We start from the raw sequence: 23,643 nt of genomic DNA, 5'->3' as shown, positions 1-23,643 counted from the left end.
ATGGATTCAGGTTTTTTATTTGAAAGCACAAAATATACTTGAATGTGTCTTTTTTTTTTTTTTTTTTTTTTGGTGGTAGTAGGGAATCCAGAGGCTTTCTACCCTGGGCTATACTCCCAGACCTTTTTTTATATTTTATTTGGAAACAGGGTCTCACTAAGTTGCTGAAAGCCTCACTAAGTAGCTGAGGCTGACTTCGAACCTGCGCGATCCTCCTGTCTCAGCCTCCCAAGCATGGGGATTACATGCGTGCACCACCACGCCCGGTTTGAATGTGTCTTTTAAGTACACAATAAAAATTTACTATTTGGCAATTTTAAAGAATTAATTTTCTTCTCTAATATAATTCATAAGTATCTTTGGACATTACTTTTACTGTATGTATGTTTACCATTATCCTACTCCAGGAAAATAATATTTTTTTTTACTTGGCAAAATTAAATAATATATTTAAGAGAAATAAAAATATCCTTCATTATCATGCAGATCAGCATAGCTAATATATCTGATTTACAAAATATGAAACTGCTCTTAATGATTTAGTTCATTGGTAAGCAACCTATGTGAGGATTAAGACCCCCCTCTTTAACACCAAAACTGATTGTTCTTTTCTCCCCCTTTGAGGATATTGATTACATAAGCAATGGTTGTACTCATAAAATTTACAAATTGAGAAAATACATTATTAATACTGTAGAGCTTTGAAGGCTAGATTTTATATTGGAGAATAATCCTTTGGCATTTGCAAAATGTTTATTTTAAATCTGCTGTAGCATGATGCTGATTGTTTCTCAAGATCAGAAGAGTCATCTCACCATAGGAGAACTGTAAGCTAACAAAGGTTTATCTTATCTTCATTAAATGAGATTAAGATTAGAAACTTACCTTTTGTCATTGAAGTCATATCTGTGTTGTTACCTATAGAAAGTCTTGGTACCTGTACCATGGGTCATATGATTTGACTGTTTTATTCAATAGTGATGATGAATAAATGCCAGCAAACTCTTTATTCCTTTGTGTTCTTTGATGCATACACCAAAGTGATAATCCTCAAATATTGATTGAATCCATTGTTTTGAGGGCACTGTGTCAGGTGATTAAGATCATAGAAGAAAATTAAAGCAAGAAGTCTGTATTCTTATAGGACTTACATAGGAAAAATAGGTAATAAAAGAAGATATTTAAAAAAGAAGATATTTACAGATTGTGATTGATATCAAGGGATTTAATAAGGTGATTATAATGGAGGATATCTAAGGGTGACAAAAGTTCTCTCTTAGGATGTTATTTGAGCTGATGTCAGAAAAGTGGGAATGAACTAGCTAGCTACAGAGAAGTAGAAGATATGTTTATAGAAGTAAGTAATTGCAAAACTGAGAGGCAGAAAAATTCTGTGTTCAAAGAACAGCAAAAAGACAAGGGTGTCTGGGATACAACCAACAGGCAGAGTATTACACTCTAAGATTCTAGAAGTAAAGAAGATTTAGGTTATAGGAAGCTTGGTGAATCATCCTAAAGTAATAAGTTATTGAAGGCAGGGGAGTATGGTGATGTGAAGGAGAAATGGGTAACAGGAGGAACTCTAGATGAAGAAGAAAATCCTATAGAGGACCATATAAGGCAACTTTACTGAGGGGATGGGACGAGGGAGAGGGAAACTCTAAAGCACATGATGTACTTAAAGAAACATATCAAAGTTAATTACTAAGCCAAGCATGGGCAGGAGGGATGGGGAGGGAATGGGGTGGGGATTGGATAAGAGCTATTTGGGCGATGTGTGTATGTATGCCTGCACGAGTCTTTTATCCCATTAAGATGCATGACTATAATGCACCAATAAAAATTTTTAAAAAACCACTCTTACAGGTGCATAGAAAATGAGATAAAACTGAATGGAAATTGAGAGTTAGGAATGGAAGCACGGAAGACCAGTGGAAATACTTGTAGTCCAAGCAAGACATAATGGTGACTTGGATTAAGGGTATAGTAGTGAGGGTAGAAGGAATCAGAACTGGAAAAGTATTTACATTGATGGGTTGGGAATGAGAATGGGAGAAAACAAGAGTGATTCTCCAAGAGCAGGTCATTATAAAGTGCCCCATTCCCCTGTTTCCTCTTCTTTCTGTACTTGGCTCTTTTCCTTTTGCCACATGATTTATTCGCATGTGTCCACTTGTTCTCCCTGTTATTGCCACACATGAGGCAGTGTGAGGCTTTCACCAGAAGCTAAGCAGATGTTGGCACCTTCCTCTTGGACTTCCAGAACCTTGAGCCCAAATCATTTCCTTTCCTTTATACATTCCCCACTTTCTAGAATTCTCTTATAGCAATAGAAAGAGAGACTAAGACAGTAAGTGACTTATCTCAAAATTATTAGACAGAATAAGGAAGCTAGACATACAATAATAACTAATATATTATATATGCATATATATGTGTGTGTATATATATATATATATATATATATATATATATATATATATATATATATATATATAATAAACTGCTATATGACAGAAAACAATGGTTACATTGGGCCAAAGGTGGAGAGAAAGATAGCGTACAAAGGGAACTGAGGGATCTGTTGGTTGCGATAAAAATGTTTAGTTTCTTGATAGTGGTAGCGGTTGCTAGGGTATATAGAACTATCAAAACTCATGCTGTGCATGGTGGTGCTCACCTGTAATCCTAACTACTCAGGAGGATGAGGCAAGAGGATCTAAGTTTGACACCAGCCTGAACAACTTAGTGAAACTGTCTCAAAATAAAATTTTTAATAAAGGGCTGGAGATGTACCTCAGAGGCAGAATGCTTAAGAACTCAATTCCCAGTTTATCTTAGATAATTTTAGTCAATAAGGTTAATAAGAGAAAATCCAGTAGCCAGGTGTGGTGGCACATGACTATAACCCCATTCCTTGGGAGGCTGAGATAGAAAGATTATTGGTTCAAGGACAGCTTCAGCAAGTAGAAAGACTCATCTGCCTAGTGAGACCCTGTTTCCAAAAAAAAAAAAAAAAAAAAAAACCCGAGGGTATGTGGGGGTGTAATTCAGAGGTAGAATGCCTCCTGGGCTCAATCTCAAGTACCACAAAAAGAGAGAGAAAATTCAATCAAAGCAGCACAGTTTTTCTTTCTTTCAATACACATAAGAAATCTCTTTAAGGGCTTAAAAGACATTCTGACAAATATTCCTTTGCGTCTTTTTCTGACCCCTCCAGGTAACACTCATTTTCTTATTTGTGCTTTCATTGTACTATAAACATTTAATTGTGTGTATAATTTAAATATTTTCCTCTATGTTCCTCTCTTCACCTAACCCAGATAAAACTGTGAATTATCTTTGTATTCTCAGGATCTCATTCAGTGTAAAAAAAAAAAAAAATAAGTAGACATTCCCAAAATGTTTGATAAGTGGAGAATGACTATTAATTTGTTCATAGGTTTTGAGCTATTTTGATTAAACTATGGCAATTTATATCAATAGCACTTTAATCCTATTAAATGATATTTAATGTAGATTACAGGCAAGCTAGAGAAAAAAACGTTAATTTTATTTGTCTCAACAAACTTATTCATACATACTAAGTGAATGCACCTAGGTTTATTATGAACATCGTATTACTGTGAAGTTTTGTATAGGCTTCCTTTCTCCTCCAAATGAGGTATGTTTTCTTTTGGTGCTTCTAAACACCCTGTAAAAAATGTATCCAAGCTTTTATTTGGTTTACTACCCAGTCTTCCTCATGGAATCAAAACTCATTGTAAGCAAAGCCTTTTAAAGTCTTATTTATAAACCAGGTTTGGTGATGCATACCTGTAATCCCAGTATATGAGAAGCTAAAATAGGAGGATTGTAAATTTGAAGACAGCCTTAGCAAGTTAGACCCTATTTCAAAATAAAATAGACATAACCAATTTTTCTTTGATTAAGTTTGCATAATATAACTTACTATACTTTTAATATACTGGGTGTTCTTGCCGGGCGTGGTGGCGCACGCTTGTAATCCCCGCGCTTGGGAGGCAGAGACCAGGAGGATTGCGTAGGTCGAAGCCAGCTGCATTGGCTTAAGAGACCCTGTTTCCAAATAAAAACTATAAAAAAAAAAATAGGTCTGGGAGTGTAATCCAGAGGTAGACGGGTTTCCAGAAACCCCAGTACTACAAAAAAAAAAAAAGAAAATTATTGTTCTTATATTTAAAGTGGATAACTTATAGACAGTATAATTGTATAGTATCTTGCTTTTTTATACAATGTTATATCTAACTTTAAATGGTAATTTTAGGCTTGAAAATCTACTATGTTCCTAGTTGTCGGTAGTCTAATTTTCGTTTTGTTATTCCTTTTCCCTTTCTCTGTCTTGTGGATTATTTTTCCTATTTGTTTCCATTATTGGCTTATTCTTCTTTTTAGTGGTTCCCTTGTGGTTAAAAAGTATTTAGCTTATCAGTTTATCATCAAATATTATGCCACATCACATATAGTTTAAGAACCTTACAGCCATATACTTCTAATATTTCTCTCCCATGCTTTGTGTTCATGTTTTTAGTTTTACGTATGTTAGAAACTCTACAATGCATTGATATTACTTTTGCTCTACATAGTAAATTATTTTTATAGGTTGAAGAAAAACTATCTTGTATATTGTTTTATCATTTTCAGTGCATTTTATACTTTGAGTAGATCCCAGTTTTGTCTAATATTGTATACTCTCTGTAAAGAAACTTTTATTAATATTGCATAATAAATTTGTTGGCAATGCATTCTCGCAACTTTTATGTAGTTGAAAAAATTTACTTCGCTGTATTTACTTTTACTGGATATATAATTCTAGGTTGTACTCTATACATGTTACTCCATTATCTTCTAGCTAGCACAGTTCTGAATGAGAAATCTACTGTATTGCTTGTTTTTTGGTCTTCTGTAGTAAATTTTTTTTTTCTCTGATTTACCTTCAAGAAATTCTTGTTTTGGTTTTCAGGAGGTTGATTATGGATGTGTCTAGTTGTATTATTGACTTTGCTTGAGTTTCTTAAATGATGTCTTTAATTATATTTGGGAAGATGTTAGTGATGAACTTTTCAAATATTTCCTATACCTTGTTTTCTCTCATTTCTTCTGGATTTTCCACTTACTCTTACATTAGATATTAGATCATTTGCTATACTCCCTCAGTTGCTGAATGTTCTAGGTTCCCTCACTCCCCCCCCCCCTTTTTTTGTGATACAGGGGATAGAACCCAGGGCATTCTACCTTCAGGCTACAAGCTACACCCCAGCCCTATGTTTTATTCTTTATTTTGAAACAGGGTCTCACTGAATTGCAAAGGGCCTCACTAAGTAGCTGAAGCTGTCCGTGAACCATAATCCTATCTCAGCCTCCCAAATGCTGGAATTACATGCATGAGCCACCACACCCAGCTCATCCCCCACTTTCATTATTTTTTTTTCATACCTCACTCTCACAGTGTGTGTGTGTGTGTGTGTGTGTGTGTGTGTGTGTGTGTGTGTGTCCGCGTGTATATGTGTATGTGTGCATATGTGTATTAGTGATTGAACCTAGGGCCTTGTGTAAGTTAGGCAAGTCCTCTACCACTAGCTTCATCCCCAGCAACTCCCCCACCCCACCTTTTGAGACAGGGTCTTGCTGGGTTGTTTCAGCTCACCAAAAATTTGTGATCCTCCTGCTTCAGCCTCATTGGTAGCTGGGATTACAGGTATGTGCCACTGCACCAGTCATATGATTTCTCTTGATCTTATAAGTTAACTGATCATTTCCTTGTTTTTGGTGATTCTGCTATTCAGCCCATTGAAGTAATTCTTTATATTTGATATTGTGTGTTTTATTTCTAGGATTTCCATTTAACTCATAGTTTCCATTTTTCTCCACAATTTCACATTTTTTCATGGGTGTTATTCACCCTAAAGCATTTGGGAAGCTGAGACAGGAGGATTGCGGTTCATGGACAGCCCCAGCTACTTAGTGAGGCCCTTTGCAACTCAGTGAGACCTTAAATTCTTTAATACATTGATCATAAAGTTCCTGTCTGATCATTTCAACATCCAGCTCACCTATAAATTTGGTTCTTTTGAACCTTTCATCTTTGACAGTGGGTTTTACCTTCCTTGTTCATTTATTTATTATTTATTTACTTACTTTATTGGTATTACCCCCCTCTCTTTAAAGTACATCTCAGCTTCTTATTAAACGATGAGACCACTATGTAGTAAAATTGTAGAGATTGTGATTGACAGTATTTAACCTGTGGAAATGAGCACACCTCCTTTTATGTTGGGCTGTTCATATTGGATAGAGGTCAAGCCAGTCTAGTCAAGAGTTGAGTTGGAGCTGGGCGTGGTGGTGCAGGCTTGTAATCCCAGTATTTGGGAGTGGGGGTGGCAGAGACTGGAGGATTGCGGTTCTCGGACAGCCTCAGTTACTTAGTGAGGCCCTCTGCAACTTAGTGAGACCCTTTTTTAAAATAAAGAATAAAAAAATAGAGCAGGGGGTGTAGCTCGGAGGTTTAAAAGAGTTAACTTGGCTTCACATTTTGTTGGTATACTTCAGTGCAGTATCTTCATCAAATTCCTTTGCTAGTAGACTGCTCTTCCCTTGTTCTTAGAGTGGTGTTGTTGGAGGACTCTCTGTGTTTTTGCTTTTCCTTTAGCCAGTCATACCTGTGCAAGTTTTCTCAATCCTCTTGCTCCCCTCCTAGTGGTAGACAAACACTATGCAAATATGAGTGGAGAAATCATATGTAACAGGGTGTGGTGACACACGCCTACTTGGGAGGCAAAGACAGGACTGCAGATTTGAGGCCAGGCTTAGCAACTTATTGAGGACCTTAATAACTTAGCAAGACCCTACTTAAAAAATAATAAGGGCTAGGGGTATAGCTCAAAGGTAAAATGCCCCTGGCTTCAATCCCTAGCACCCAAAAAATAAAATTTATCCCTGAAGTTCTACAGGTGAAGACAGAATACACTACATAGAGTTCAAAATTAAAAGACAGGTTCAGATAGAAACCAAACAAATGTTTCATCCAGGGTCAGATGGATTGGGTTCTCAAAGGAGACAGTGGGATGAGGTGAATTAACTCGATTTGAGGAGTTTTTGATTGGTCCTGTTCATTACAGAGTTGTTTGGAATGAATTTAGATTAGTGCTGAGGGTCTGTTCATATCTTAATCTATATGTGAAAAGTTGCTATGGGACTATCAAAATGGAAGTACACACAATGGAATTCTACACAGCTATAAAAAAAAAATAACAAAATCATGTCATTCGCAAGAAGTTAGGAAGACCTGGAGAACATTGTTAAGGAGAGCAACCAAGCACAGAAAGAGAAGGGACATATGTTTTTTTCTAATATACCCAAACTAGAGAGCATTGGGGATACCAGAGGGACTCCAGATAATGGAGGGGAAAGCTCAGCAAAGCTAGAATGGAAGGACAGGAGAGGAAGAAGACTGAGGTTGATTAATGGAGGAGCTACATCTGAATATGTGTAAAAGTATGAATGTAGCATGGTTAATCTGGACACTCATTGTTGGGGGAGAGGAAAGGAAAAGCGGAGGGGAGGGTACCAAGCACAATCTGAATGTATGCCATTTTCAATATGTTCTACATAAAAGTTTTTAAAAAAGAATGCATTATTGGGGTAGTAGAAAAACAAAATTTCTTAACTTAGCTTGAAAAAAGAAAGTGGATTATCTAAGTAATAAGTCTGTTGAGATAGAAAACCAGCCCAAGTCTCAGGATTGGCAGCTGTCTCAATCTGTAAATCAATTCACTTTCTTTTCTTTATTGTTAATTAGTTATAACTAAACTTGAATTACTTAAAGAGATTGGGAAGTACATATAATTCCATGTTCAGTAGTGGAGATAGTAGAAAGAGAAAAAGATTAAACCTGATATCTTCTATTTTTCTTTTTGAAGTAGGATATATGGTTTCTGTTAAAAATGCAGAAGTTGGGAAAGAGGGAGCTTTAGAAAGTAGTGAATATTTAGGTAGGTCATTTTGAGTAATGTGACAAGAATGTATGACAAGACTGTGAAAAGGGCTTGTTCATGCTTTTAAGCTTATAATTTTACAAAGTTAAAAGATTGTGTAATTGGCTCATTCCTTGCTGTGCTTATAAGTGTTATTTAAAGCACATTTTTCAGGAGTTTGGGAAAATTTTCTTTTATACAAAATGTATCTCAGTGAATGCATTTGTGAATTTCTGTGAGATTTGATAATATTTCTTTTTTTGTTGTTTGTTTTGAGACATGGTTTCACTTTATTATCCAGCCTGGACTTAAACTCCTGGCCTTGGCTGGGCTAGGGAAATAGTAACTTATAATACTTATAATGCTAATAAACTTAAATTCTTATTATAAACTAAGCACTTGTAAGACATTTATGTACACATACATACACACACACAATTTTGAGGATATGGACAAACAGTCTTTGGGATACTCAGACACATATTTCCAAGTTGATTTTTGAGATACAATCATGATGTTCAAGTTTCGTTGCTTCTTCCTTTTGGTTGTAGAAGGATATTGAAAAGTGCATTTGTTTCTGTAAATTTAGAGCCTTTCCTCTTACATGATTTGAAGAAAGACCGTACCTGTGCAAGGTAAACTACATTCTATGACAGACTGTCATTAAAGAATTGGTTGGTACATTTTTTCCAGTGGATCAATGCCTCATAATTATGGAAAATTAAGATATAAATTGTATTTCTAAAGTGACAACTCAGGATGCTTCAGAAGTTGGAGTTTACTTATTATAAAAATAGTTTAAAGTAGCCAGGCGTGGTGGTGCACGCTTTTAAACCCAGCATTTGGGAGAATCGCTGTTCGCAGCAAGCCTCAGCTACTTAATGAGGTTCTTTGCAACTCAGTGAGACCCTGTTTCAAAATAAAGAATAAAAAATAGGGCTGAGAGTGTACTTGAAGGTAGAATGCCCCTGGCTTCCATCCCTAGTACCACACACACAAAAAAAAAGTTAAAAGTGAGTCTACATTTAGGGATATAAAATTTTAGGAAAAGAAAACTTTAATTCAGTAGTATAACATAAAGCTAGAATACTACCTTGACTATAGATAACTAATGTATATGGATTTGTATAATGACAAGTGTTTTGATATGTCATTGTTTTTGTAAAGAAATACAATATTATCTATTGCTTATAATACTTAGATTCTATTAAGTTTTTATAAAATAATTTCACTTATTTCCCTGGCTGTTTGTCAAAAATGAAACAAACCAAGAAACTATGTAAATATTCCTGTAGTGGTGTTAAATATTTTCTAAACTCAGATAACTATTATTGTAATATGTGCTCAAATTTGGTGATAACTTCTGACATTGAGAATAACTGTCAGAATGTCTGATTTATTGAATTACTGAATTTGTTGAGTAAATTTGCTTCAAATTGAATCATTGAATTTTGAACATTGGTTAGTTTACTGTTGGTAGGGAGTCAATTTAGCTTTTAAAATTCACAGCAAATAGACTCCACATAGTTAATAAGTTTTCGTTTCCTTGTATACAAACCAAAGGCTAAGTTAACTGTTTTGTGATCTCTCACTCTTTTTTTTGGTGGTGGTGGTGGTACTGGGGTTCCTGGAAGCCCTTCTACTCGGGGCTACACTCCCAGACCTATTTTATACTTTTTATTTTGAAACAGGGTCTCTTAAGGCAGTGCGGCTGGCTGGCTTCGAACCTGCGCGATCCTCTTGTCTCCACCTCCCAAGCGCAGGGATTACAAGCGTGCGCCACCACTTCTGGCCTGTTTTGTGATCTCTAATTCTTGAACGTGCAATTTATATCTTGAAAACAAGCTGGTATTTACTCAGCAATTATAATCAAATACTATTGGAATTTTACAATTTAAAGATGAGCTATAATCTACATATTTATTGAATGAGTAGTTAAATTGATAATCCTAAAGTTCAGTTTTCTGAGACATCATCTACATACTTTACATTTATGATATTGTGAAGTACAACTTTGGAAATTATATTTCTAAATGAGATCTGCTGGTTTGTCTGACTAGTTGCCCTGATAGTATACGACTTTGTAGTGATCATAATAGCTAATTAGCTTAGGCTTCTGTTCTACATCTGTGTAACAACACAATAAAACCAAGTGGACATGGAATGAAATTAAGTAAACAAAACTATTTAGTTTCGTTTAGTATGATTTTCTTAAAAGTTTGCAAAATTACAAAGTTAATATTTCTGAAGGTCTGCTATATATGTTGTGTATACCATAGTAAATGATATTTCACTGTCTCATATGCTTTAACATCATTTCTAAAGATATGATCTTAGTTTCACTTTTACTTTGAAAGTGAAAATCTTTCATATGCTAACTTCATGGCTTAATTGTTTAATGAACTACTTCTTATACTGATCCTTTTGTTATATTTCTATAGCTAAACTGCCCAGTAGGGCATCCCACTCACCAAATTAGGCTGTTGAGAAATAGAAATGTGACTAGTCTAGATTGAGATGTAACTGTAAGGATAAAATAGCGTTGAGTTTTTTTTTTTTTTTTTTTTTTTTTAAGATGTACTATGAAGCTGGGCATGGTGGCGCATGCTTGTAATCCCAGCATTTTGGGAGTCTTGAAACCGGAGGATCGCGGTTCCTGGAAAGCCTTAGCTACTTAGTGAGGCCCTCCGCAACTTAGGGAGACCCTGTTTCAAAATAAAGAATAAAAATAGGGTAGGGGATGTGGCTCGGAGGTCAGATGCCCCTGGGTTCCATCCCCAGACCCGTAAAAAAAAAAAAAAAAAAAAGTACCATGAGAAATGTAAAATATTTCATTATTTGTGAATTGATTATATATTGAACTAATATTTTAGATATGTTGAATTGAATAAAATATTACTAACAGTAATTTCTAACCTGTTTTTTTTACATTTTAATGTAGTTATAAATTTAAATTATACATATGTAGCTGTAGTATTTCTAACAATACTGTTGTAGAGCCTTTCATACTTTTTACTAGGTCAGGTTTAGAGAGAGACATATTCTTTCTTTTATCGCTTTCCACTCATGTCTCAGGTTAGAAAGTACTCCAAAGCTTTGTTTCAAATGTTCTGACATTTGTTTTTTGCATTATACATTTATGAATAATAGAAAGTATGTTTTACCATCATTTAACCACTATTTGTAATGTTGAAATGTATTGGTGTGAGCTACATTATATGTAATAAGGGAAAATGAAACATAAATCAAGAATTAAAAGAAAACATGATTCTAGACAATATAAAGAACCATTAAAAAGATGCTAGCACTAATTTCTAGAAATTTTGTATTATTAGCTAGAATCATACTGTGTGTCCTGTACAGTTTTCTTTAATAATAGTTGACTTTGAAGATGACCAATAGAAAGATATATTTAGTGATTTCTATACTGAGAACTAAAACCTATACCAAAGAACTTTACTTGGTTCCTTTTCTTCTTTCTTCCTTCTTCCTTAAACAGAATTGTCATTTGTGAAATGGAATAAAAACTTTTATCACAAACCTCAGGATAGAGAAGTTCTTTAAGCTCATGAATGGTGCCAGTGAGGATAATATTCTCTCCCTCAAAAAGTGATTGTTTCTTTTTCCCATCTCACCCCCATTTCCATGTTTATTTGTTTTGTTTTTGTTTTTGTTTTTCCCCCAAAAAGATATATTTAGTGCCCTGTTTAGGTTTATTTTCTCCTTAATAAGGAATAACAAACACTGTTATGTTTTGTATTTGAAAATATAAGATACATTTCTTTTTTGTTTTATTTTTAATTTAACTCTTTGTTTTACAGATGAGGGCAGGAGTGCAGTTGACCAAGCAGGTGGTGCACAGATTGTAATTGACCATTTAAGGTCACTGTGCAGTATAACAGATCCCGCCAATGAGAAGCTCTTGACTGTCTTTTGTGGCATGCTGATGAACTATAGCAATGAGAATGGTAAACAAAACTGAAAACTTGCTTTATCTCTGGGGGAAAAATTAAAAATCATCTTTACTGTAGTATACAACAAATACTTTAAAAGATCAGTGATATAAAATTAATAACTCACATTAAATTATAATGTTTTAAATTTTTTAAATTATCTAATTTACAAAATGGGACTAATTTCTGAGGGGTTTTCCATGTTGATCAGTACCAAAACCTAAAAAGAAAACACTAAGGTATGGCTTTAAACTTTCTTTCTATGAATCTTTTAAATATATATTAAAGTAATTTCATATTTGTTACTTTATATTAATACTAGGAGTAGCTTCAAAGCAGTTTTTAAAAACAACATTATTTATACCGCATTTACTTGGAAGGATAAAAAACCTTTAATACAATCTGGCTTTAGAAAAATAAAATTCATAGTAATTGGAGCTAGTTCATTTTAAAAATTAAATAGTCTTTTTAAATAGTTTCTTTTTTCTTTGGAACCAGCAACAAAAATGACATCACCGACTTTCAGATATAGCCTATGTGGTTAATTAAATGGATATTAAAACAATGATATCAAGACTTCATAATACTTTCCTGTGAAAAGTATTCCTTTATCACCTTATATGAAATACTATATGGAACAAGTACTGAAATTCTAGTGTTCCTGGTATGTGCCTCAAATAAGGCCTTTCTGTGGTTTGTTTCATAATGGCATTTTATGTTGTGGTTTTTCTACAGACATTTTATTTACATATTGAATGTGTAATACTATGCATTCACATGTTCATCAAACTGTGTTCATACACACATGATTCAGCATAATTTTTATTTTTTTCTACTTTTGTGCCTGTGGGTCCAAAAAAGACTTAGAAAAAAAGTTAAACTATGATAAATGACTACTGACATTGGGTTCTTGGTGTTTGTCCCGTAGGAAAGGCAGAGCCACTGTTCTTCCCTTGCTAGTTGTCCTCTGTGGCGGTTTAGCCAACTATTACCAAGTCTTTTTATTTGCGGGAGGAGGAAGTTGATTTTTAAATGATGGAGAGGGAGAGAGGGAGAGGGAGAGGGAGAGGGAGAGAGGGAGAGGGAGAAGAAGAGGGAGAGAGGGAGAGGGAGAGAGGGGGGGAGAGGGAGAGAGGGAGAGGGAGAGGGAGAGAGGGAGAGGGAGGGAGGGGGGGGGAGAGAGAGAGAGAGAGAGAGAGAGAGAGAGAGAGAGAGAGTGTGTGTGTGTGTGTGTGTGTGTGTGTGTGTGTGTGTTACTAGGGATTGAACCCAGAGGCATTCTACCTCTGGGTTCCCTGAAGTAGAACCCAGGCATTGACGATGCCTGACTCCATTTTTTTTTTTATACTGTTCAAACCAAACAAAAAATGTCTTTGGGTCTCATCCTATCCAAGGGCAGCCAGTTTTAAACTTATAAATTAAATTATCCATAATAATATAAAATGTTTTTTAATTGGTCAAATGGCTACCATATTAAACTTGAACTAATAACATTTGGTAGTTTTTATATAGTCAATTTCTTCTATTTTTCCTTCTGGTGAATCCCTAAGTATTCTAAATAAGAACAGGAGAAATAGTAAAGGCAGAGTCTAAACCACAAAATCAATGATTTGTCTATAATACACAGGCATCTGAATTGTATAAAAACCATTAATTAGCCAGGCATGGTGGCACACTCTTGTAATCCCCGCGCTTGGGAGGCGAAGACAGGAGGATCGTGTAGGTTCAGAGCCAGCCTCTCTGGCTTAAGAGATCCTATTTCCAAATAAAATATAAAATAGGTCTGGGAGTATAGCCTGGAGGTAGAAGGGTTCCATCCCCAGTACCACAAAAAAAAAAAATCACTAATTAGTTTTTATGTTATTTCCTTGTATTAAACTTCATTTTGTATTAGACATTTGAGAAAGTAAGGAAAAGTGCTAAGTGGGAGAATGTTTTAGAAAGATAAATAAAAGAAATGTCATGAGCCAAGTGTGATGGTGCATTCCTGTAATCCCCGTACCTGGGAGACTGAGGCAGGAGGATTGCAGATTCGAGGATAGCAACCTAATGACACTCTGTTTCAAAATAAAAAAGAAGAGTTTGGGTTGTAACTTGTAGAGGCCCTGGGTTCAGTTCACAATACGGAAAGTAGTCCTCTAAAGCATCACTAATTCTAATCCAGTGCAGTGACTGAGTTCTATAATAGAATATCACAGTTTATAGGGAAGTATACTGAGAAGGTAATTATAACAACATGCAGAGTATATGGATTTGCATAGTATATTTTTCAAGAGCAGGTTTTTTTCTAGTGTTCAAGCATCCCAAAGAAATACCATATATTTTGGAAAGCTATATTGACTCTCAGATTACTGAGAAAATGGTGTTTTTATTCCATTATTTCAAACGCTGCAATATGAATGTATTTTTAAAAACAGTTGATAAAATAGAGGTTATCTTCAGTATTTTCAAGGAACAAATGCCAAACTTCTGAGCATCATTATCTTTCCTCTGTTTGATCTGCTTCTGTTATAAGCATCTTCACTTGTGAAGTGATTTTTTTCTTTGTAACTCTTTGACTTATGTCCTCTTTATTTACATTATTTAAATTTTATTGTTGTGTTTATTTACTTACTCTTTTCTTTAAAAATTGTGTTTAAATACTTAAATATTTACTAACTTCAGTCATTTGATATTGATTCTGCCCACCTAAAGAGTCATTGAGGAAAAAAAACCTTTTTGAAACTTGGGAGGCACTTTTTTCTAGCACGGAGACAAAACATATTTTGATGTGATTTACTATTGAATTTCAGTACACAAGCCTCTACTAATTCATAAATAGAAAAACTATTGATAAATACCTTCTTTCTACTTTAGCAGAAAAATTGACTGTTTTGTAACTTAAGCATTATCTGTATAAATAGGGAAATTTTAGCTCCATAGATTTTTAAATATACAGATAAGCCAGGCGTGGTGGCGCATGCTTGTAATCCCAGCATTTGGGAGGCTGAGACCTGGAGGATCGCGTTTCGCGGACAGCCTCAGCTACTTAGGCCCTCTGCAACTCAGTGAGACCCGATTTCAAAATAAAGAATAAAAATAGGGTAGGGGGTGTAGCTCGGAGGTCAAATGCCCCTGACTTCCATCCCCCAGACCCGCAAAAATAAATAAATAAATAAATAAATAAATAAATAAATAAATAAATCATATAAATATACAGATAAGATAGTACTGAAACTGATCACAGACCCATCAACTTAGTTTCCCTCAATAAGACATTTTCAAATTGTTTATTAGTCTAAAAGAGATTGACACCAAACTGCCACTTAGAATATCTTGATTCAGATACTTCTGTCTATATGGTGAAACTGAGCATGTCCGATTTTTAAGTCTAGTAAATAGGGAGTAAAACAAGTTCTCTAATCACACCTAAAATAGATACATTAAGAAAATATTTGTTCAGAGCCTGGTGTGGTGGTGCACATTTGTAATCCCAACATTTGGGAAGGTGAGACAGGAGGAGCATGGTTCTCTGACAGCCTTGGCTACTTAGTAAGGCCCTTTGCAACTCAGTGAGGCCTTGTTTCAAAATAAAAAAAAAATAATAAAATTTTAAAAATAGGGCTGTGGGTGTGGCTTGGAGGTAAATACCCCTGGTTTCCATAGAAAGAGAGAGATAGAAGAAAGTTCAGTAAAGGCCTTTTTGTATCATTGGATGTTTAAAAGTTTGAATTAGCTCAAGACTACATTTTAAAACTCAGAGCTGGATGTATTCTTTTGTTTCCCTGTTAATGAAGCAAGAAAAACCTTAGATTCTGAGAGTGAGTAAAAAGAAGTCAGAGAAGTTGTATCAGTAATCTATATAAAGTCATATTTAAATAAAGTAGGACAGTAGTATCACTTTGTTTAGCAAAAAATCACTTAAAATTTATCCATTTTGGAAAATCATACCTGTCATTCACATGACAGAAGAAGTGCTCTTCATTTCTATGTCCTTCCAAAATAATCTGAATATTTGACAGTTACAGCTGTTGACAAACACTGATGATTTGACTTTGTTTGGGGGAATATGTTGAGCTTCCTACATTTTTTCTTTATCTAGTTACAACTTTATTATTATTCTATTAGCAGGAAACTCAAACCTTTAATAGTAGGTGTTTTTATCTTAATAAAAATATTTTTCCTAGTTTGACTACCCAATTTAAAACATTGAAGGAAGGTTTTTTCAGTTATCCAGAGGCTTTGTAATACATTTGCTCCCTTACCTGCAGAGAGCTCATGTCCAGATAAACCCATTATAAGTTGGAAATATAAGTAAAAATGGATTGAATTTGCTTAACCTAGTGAGCATCATAACTTACCAATTGCAGTTTCCTGTGGATGTCCTGATTATGTAGCTGACTGGGATCTGTGGCTTAACTCCTAGCATTACTAACTTCAGGTCATTTGATTTGATTCTGTCTACCTAAATGAGCCACTGAGTCACCTACCTAGCATTGGATATGAGAGTATCATACTCAGAGAGGATCATACTGCCTATCACTAGCCTAGGAAAAGATAATAATGTAAAATTATAAGTATGGTTTTTAATGAATGGTTTTTAATTATATTCACACTATCATAAAGCCAAGAAACCTCAAGTCCAACATTAAGTTAGAGACTGTTGGTTTTACACTATTTTAGTATACAGTTTGGAAAATAGTGATTGATTTTTTTTGGATACTTAGTGTTATGTAAAATTTTGATTAACAAAATCAGCCTTCAGAAGAGAAATACATTTTTGGAAAGTATTTTCTTTATCAAATAAGATGAAGCATTCTATACTCTTTCCCACTGTATTGGTTGATATCCCCTATTCAAATACATGGCAGTAGCAGAAAAAGATTTCGAAAACAAGTGCCAGAACTGCAATTAAAAATTCCACATAGGTGGTCTATACTTGATAAGTCTGCATATGTACACTGAAAGTAGATTTGCAGGTTTATATAGAAACCCATAATCTAAAACAAAGGACTAAAGAGGCCATAATCACACCTAGTTCAAGAATCTAATCATGGTCAACATTGTTATATTACAAGTAACTGATTAATCAATAAATATCCAATAGAAAACTCTGTAATTGGGTTAATTTTTTTCTTAATATGGTTATACATAAATTAAGTTTTAAATGATAAGCAATAAAAACTGAAGTTGTTTCGAATATGCTATGGTTTAAGAGAAAATTAAAGACAATAGCCATACCATCAGGAAAGAAAAAAAAATCCTTCCAGAATTAACACAATGTACACAGTCTATGGCATCTTCATCCAACCTGTATTTGATATATAGGTATATGATATGTTTATATTTTTATATGTAGTATGTATGCATATGGTTTGTACAACTAGATCTAACTTGTCTCTAAGATCTTAATAACATCTTATTGTTGAGAGACTAATTTCTTTCCCCTTTTTTTTTCTTCTTCTTTTTTTTTTTTACGGTGGTGATTTCTCTAATATACTTCTCACATTTATTTGCAGCCTGAACTTTTGTTAACTGTAGTTAAAGGGAAGTCATCTACATGTGATTTAGAAATGTATCTCCTGGGGTTTGTTATTGAAGGATAATTTCTGTTTAAAATAGATCTGTGAAATATTTTATATCTAATTTAAAGATAACATAATATGTAGTTAAATTTAGCTACTACTTTCAGTAATTTCACATTCTTAATTATGTTATTCATTTTCCTAGTGAGCTCACTCCAATAACCTAGTTTACTTTATTTTTTATACTTAAAATTGAAGTAGTAAAAATGAATACAGAATGAAACCACTTTAAAAATAAAATGCACTTAGGCCTAAGCTACATGTTAATCTTTGTTTTATTTTTTTTTTAATTTTTTTTATTTTTTATTTTTTTTCTTTAATTAATTTATTTTTTAAATTGGTGCATTGTAGTCATATATCAATCACATTGGAGTACAAGACTTGAGAGGATATACAAGCACACATCATCCAATTAGCCCTCCTCCAGCCCCCGTCCCATTCCCTCCCCCTCCCTCCATCCCACACTTCTTTGGTGATTTACTTTGATACATTTGTTTATGTACCTCCTGCGTTTTAAAGAGGCTCTGTCCTCCAGTATTACATACCCTCTGATTGGTCACATTAGTTGCTTCACTATAGGGCCCTTTCTATAGCTCAACCTCTTCCTGTTGCCCTTTTCCTCCTAGTTATTGCTGATTAAGAGAAGCGTCTGATTTATATTTTCTGCGATATTTCTCTGTGCATGCTGCGTTGCAAGTACCAATCCCACTCTTGATGGTCCCAGTAGTGGCCTGGCTACTCAGTGGACTGATCCAGACCTTGCTGGCTCAAGCAGCGGCCTTGCCTCATGGGAGGCCCCAGTTCTGGTCTTGCTGGCCCCTGAACCGGTCTAACCACTAAGCTGGCTTTGGTCCCGACCTTGGAGGCCGCAGGAGTGAACTTGCCTCACGCCAGGCTCTGATGCTGGCCATTGGCCCCTGCACCGGTCTAACCCCTTGGAAGGATTCCAATCCCAGCCTCGGAGGCCCCATCACCGGCCTAGCCTCATGGCAGGCTCCAATGCCGGCCTCGTTGGCCCCAGCACCAGCCTAACCACTCGGCAGGCTCCGATCCCGGCCTCGGAGGCCCCAGCACTGATCATGCCTCAAGGCAGGCTCCGATGCCGGCCTCACTGGCCCCAGCACCGGCCTAACCCCTCGGCAGGCTCCGATCCCGGCCTCGGAGGCCCCAACACTGGTAATGCCTCACGGCAGGCTCCGATGGCGGCCTCACTGGCCCCAGCACCGGCCTAACCCCTCAGCAGGCTCCGATCCCGGCCTCGGAGGCCCCAGCACTGGTCATGCGTCACAGCAGGCTCCGCTGCCGGCCTCGTTGGCCCCAGCACCGGCCTAACCCCTCGGCAGGCTCTTATCCTGGCCTCGGAGGCCCCAGTACCGGCCTTGCCTCACGGCAGGCTCCAATGCCGGCCTCGCTGGCCCCAGCACCAGCCTAACCCCTCGGCAGGCTCCGATCCCGGCCTCGGAGGCCCCAGCACTGGTCATGCCTCAAGGCAGGCTCCGATGCCGGCCTCGCTGGCCCCAGCACTGGCCTAACCCCTCGGCAGGCTCTTATCCTGGCCTCGGAGGCCCCAGTACCGGCCTTGCCTCACGGCAGGCTCAGATGCCGGCCTTGCTGGCCCCAGCACCGGCCTAACCCCTCGGCAGGCTCTTATCCTGGCCTCGGAGGTCCCAGTACCGGCCTTGCCTCAAGGCAGGCTCCGATGCCGACCTCGCTGGCCCCAGCACCAGCCTAACCCCTCAGCAGGCTCTTATCCTGGCCTCGAGGCCCCAGTACCGGCCTTGCCTCAAGGCAGCCTCCGATGCCGGCCTCGCTGGCCCCAGCACCGGCCTAACCCCTCGGCAGGCTCTTATCCTGGCCTCGGAGGCCCCAGGACCGGCCTTGCCTCACGGCAGGCTCCGATGCCGGCCTCGCTGGCCCCAGCACTGGCCTAACCCCTCGGCAGGCTCTTATCCTGGCCTCAGAGGCCCCAGTACCGGCCTTGCCTCACGGCAGGCTCCGATGCCAGCCTCGCTGGCCCCAGCACCGGCCTAACCCCTCAGCAGGCTCCGGTCCCGTCCTCGGGGGCCCCAACACTGGCCTTGCCTCACGGCAGGCTCCGATGCCGGCCTCGCTGGCCCCAGCATCGGTCTAACCCCTCTGCAGGTTCCAATCCCGGCCATGGAGGCCTCAGTAGTGGCCTTGCCTCACAGCAAGCTCCGATGTCGGCCACTGGCCCTGGCGCCCGCCTAACCCCTCAGCAGGTTCCGATCACTGTCTCTGTGGTTATTATTTCAAAGGTTCCAGTTGTAATGTATCAGATCTCTGCCTCCCCCGAATATTGGCCACTGGCATTGCCACTGCCTCCACCGTTTCAAATCCTTCCCAGGCTCTTTTTCCACTCTGAATGTTGTCCAGTGTTCCTAAGCATGCGTGATGGTAGCATTCGACATTTGGTGTAATTTCTCCAAAAAAATAAAGTTGGTAAGATCCGGTTTCTGCTTCTCCTGAATACAAGTCTCCACCACCATCGCGGAGAACTCTTTCAACACCGCATTTCTCCTTGGTCTCCGCTAAACTCTCTCCTTATATGTGATGTCTAAGATTCTTAACAATATAGAGAAATAGCAGTCCTCTTTCACGGCGAATTTTTCCATAAGTTCCAGTGCATTTAGATAAGTTTTGTCTGCATCTCCAGTGTCCTGGCATCCATAACGGCTTTCTTACCACCTCTCCGATATTTTTCTTTATCTTTTTCTGTTCTGGGCCCGGTTTCTCCAGGGGTCTGGCGTGCTACTTGCAGTTCGACCCGGGGCCCAGAGTCCCGCGACCTGGGCCCCATCTGGCGTGCCCAGCCCGCGACCCCCGCCCAGAACCCAGCGTCTTACTGGGCCTGGTTTCTCCAGGGGTCTGTTAATCTTTGTTTTAATATTACTCCTTTATTTCAGATGAAAGGAGTAATGTTTTTCTTTTTTCTGTTTTCTTTTTGTATGGGGTGGTGTGGTACTGGGAATTGAACTCAGGGGCATTCTGCCTCCTAGTTACACCCCCAGCCCTATTTACTTATTGTTTGTTTGTTTTGAAACAGGGTCATTTTGGGTTGCTAAGAGTCTCACTAAGGTTATAAGGCTGGTCTTACACCTACGAACCTCTTGTCTCAGTTTTCCTGTGTAATAGGGATTATAAGCACGTGCCACCACACCTAGCTGAGAAGGAATATTTTCTAGATTTTTCAGAAAATGATTTGTTTTGAATAAATGAGGTTGTGTTTCAAAAATTTACTTACTGTAAAACAAGCCAACTGATATTTTCATGTATTTTCATAATACTAGAATCTTTTTACCTAACTCTAAAGGAGAAAAGTTCCAAATGTGCAATTGTATCTTTGTAATCATTGCTCTTTTTTTCTTGATGATACCATTTTTTCAGTATACTACTTTAAATGTGTTTTCTGTTTTTACATGGAAGATCTGCTTTAAAGTTCAGATCTTTTGAATTCCCGTTTGTCAAATTAAAATACTCTAGCATATAAAATTAAGTGTATTAAAGACTTCTTTTGCTGTATAGCGAAGATGTTATCGGGCTTTTTTATTCTTTTACTTACTAATAGTTATTTTCTTTGTAACAAAAATCTGAATTTTATTTTCAACAGTGCTTTCTAATCAGTTTGTTAAAGCAGGTTGCATTAATGAAGTTCTGCTACAAATGCCTTTTTAAAAAATAGTTTCACTGAAAGCAGTTGTTCTGCCACTTGCTAATTCTGCCTATTAAATTTAATAGATTAGGTTAGCTTTTAGTTATAATGCTTCTAGACTGTTACTATAACAATGCTGTTATTTAACAGACAGCTCTAGAACTTGGTTTTTAGTAAAGATGTATCAAATGTACATTTTGGTCTAATTATACATGGTCAAGTATTGGCATTAATATTCAGCACTAGCCATTGTAGAGTGAACTCCTGAATCCAAAAATCCTTGATTTCAGAAGAAGGAAATGGATATTATCTGGGTTTTTTAATAATTTTATTGGTACATTGTAGCCTCACATCATAATGTAGTTCATAGATACTGACATACATGAACACAGTACATGGTGGGCTTTCTTCCAGCTCCCTCCACACTCCCCCTCTCTGCCATACAGGGTATTGAGATTGACATTGGTATTCTCACATATATACATAAAGCTGATGGTAGTAATTCCTCCAATGGTCCTCATGCTTCTCCTTTTCCTTCCCCTAGACCACCTCTCTGGCTCCACTGGAATTTTTCCTCCATTATCTAAAGAAGTCCATTCCATATCCTGAATAATCTTTAGCTTCTGAATATGCCCCTTCACTTTCTATGACTGGCTAGTCTCATTTAACATCATTTCCTCCAGGTCAATCCATTTGAGCAGAATTTCATTGTGTTTATATCTTATAATTTTATAATCCATTCATCTGCTGATGGACACCTAGGTTGGTCCTATAATTTGGCTATTATGAATTGTGCTGCTATAAACATAAAAATGCATATGTTACTATAATATTCTGATTTCAGTCCCTTTGGAAAGATACCCAGCACTGGTATAATTGGATCATGTGGTGGATACATTCCCAGTTTTCCGAGGAATCTCCACAGTGATCTTCATAACAGCTACACTAATTTGCAATTCTACCAAAAATGTAGAGTCATAGCCTAATAAAGGTTTGACATTATCTCAGGAGTAACACTTTTTTGCCTCACTGGCTTCTATTTGCTCCTGCAGTGGCAGCACATTCAGCATTGTAATGCCCACCTGCAACTGAGGGCAATAGGAGGAGCAAAATACTTTTGGAGTTTTATTTTCTCTAACATGTGCCGCAGACTTGCTCAGTCTGCGAGTCCACTCGTGATCGAATCGAACTCAGAAAAAGATGGGCGTGGATAGGGTGCCGTTCTGCAGCCACTTATCTGCAGCGATTCTTTCCCCTCTAGGAAATAAATTTCTTTAAGTTCCTATTTAGGGTGCTTCTGGAAAGAATCTGACATGGATCAGTGCTTCTTGTGCAATCGAACACTTTATTCTAGACACAAGATTTTTTATATTTCCCCATTTCCCCGTGATTCCCTAGTAGAAAAGTGCAAACACCCAAAATACAATAGAGATACACATGCAAATTACCAACCCTGAACAAGACAAAAGTAAGGCCTGTGATATCACAGGTCCTTGTGATTGAAATCAGTCCCATGACCCTACAGGTGGGTCTTGTGCTTGAGTCAGCCCCTTTGGCCTTGCAGCTGCAGAGGCTTTTAGTGGGCAAATTCCAGGAAAACAAAAGTCACACCCAAAATCACTTGAAGAATCCAGTTTTTAAGAGTTTTCTTTAACCCTTTCGGAACTTTTATTCCTAGGGCTTAGTCCAATGTCCTTTTCTATCTAGCAACCTCCTTTGAGCTGAATGGGGGACGAAGTCCGAGATTCCAGCTTTTATACATGTAGTTAGCGTAGGGAAATCCATGTACATTTAGGATGATTTAGAGGATTTCGATGAATATCTGCTGGATTTTGTCTGCAATACCATCTGCTGTCTGAAAGCTTAAGCAAGCTCATAACACAGTTTAGCAGGTAAACACCAAGAAATAACATGAAGTTTTTAGATTTAGTTGTCAGATGTACTTCTCTAGCAGCTGAGCACTTTTCCTCAAACGATAGGCTTATTTCTAGAAGCCTTTTCCTCTTTTAATAATCCATTTCCACACCACAATCCTTCTGCAACCTGCTTTTAATCTTTCTAATTCCTTTCTTTCCCATTTGGGATAATCTTAGGATAAGCTCCTCTTCATACAAAAATGCTTTCTTATTCTCACCTTATTTTCTTTCTTTCACATTTACACATCTATTTTATCTGTCCTTTGTTCTGACATAGCTATTTTAATCAAGGAGGCAGCGCTATCACTAGGTGCAAAGGTCAAGATTCCTTCTAGCCCTTGGCTCTCTTGTAATGGTTAGAATGAAGGTCAAAGATAGGGAGGAGTTCTGCATTTGTAATTGCGGTAGCAGGACTGCCTCCACAGTATCTGAATTCTGACTAGATTTACATCTTTGAGCAAAGCCGAGGGTGTTTAGAGTCTTAGACAAATTACTAGAAAGTTTATTTTCCACGGACTCAGTTTCTCTCACAGTCCTGATCTTATACCA

General features: G+C 37.4%; 1 protein-coding gene across 1 annotated transcript in view; it reads left to right on the top strand.

Moving 5' to 3' along the window:
- RAP1GDS1 (Rap1 GTPase-GDP dissociation stimulator 1) overlaps positions 1-23,643 on the top strand; it is a gene marked incomplete at both ends in the record, with an annotated part of 127,576 nt that overhangs the window by 54,459 nt on the left and 49,474 nt on the right. The window contains one exon of the mRNA XM_080697193.1: positions 11,813-11,959. Within this exon, the coding sequence (XP_080553319.1) occupies positions 11,813-11,959 (147 nt within the window). The remainder of the gene's footprint in view (positions 1-11,812; positions 11,960-23,643) is intronic.

The sequence above is a fragment of the Muscardinus avellanarius genome (genome assembly GCF_963383645.1).
Source record: "Muscardinus avellanarius genome assembly, chromosome: 6".
NCBI lineage: Eukaryota > Metazoa > Chordata > Mammalia > Rodentia > Gliridae > Muscardinus > Muscardinus avellanarius.
This window is presented reverse-complemented; position numbering and strand designations above follow the sequence as displayed.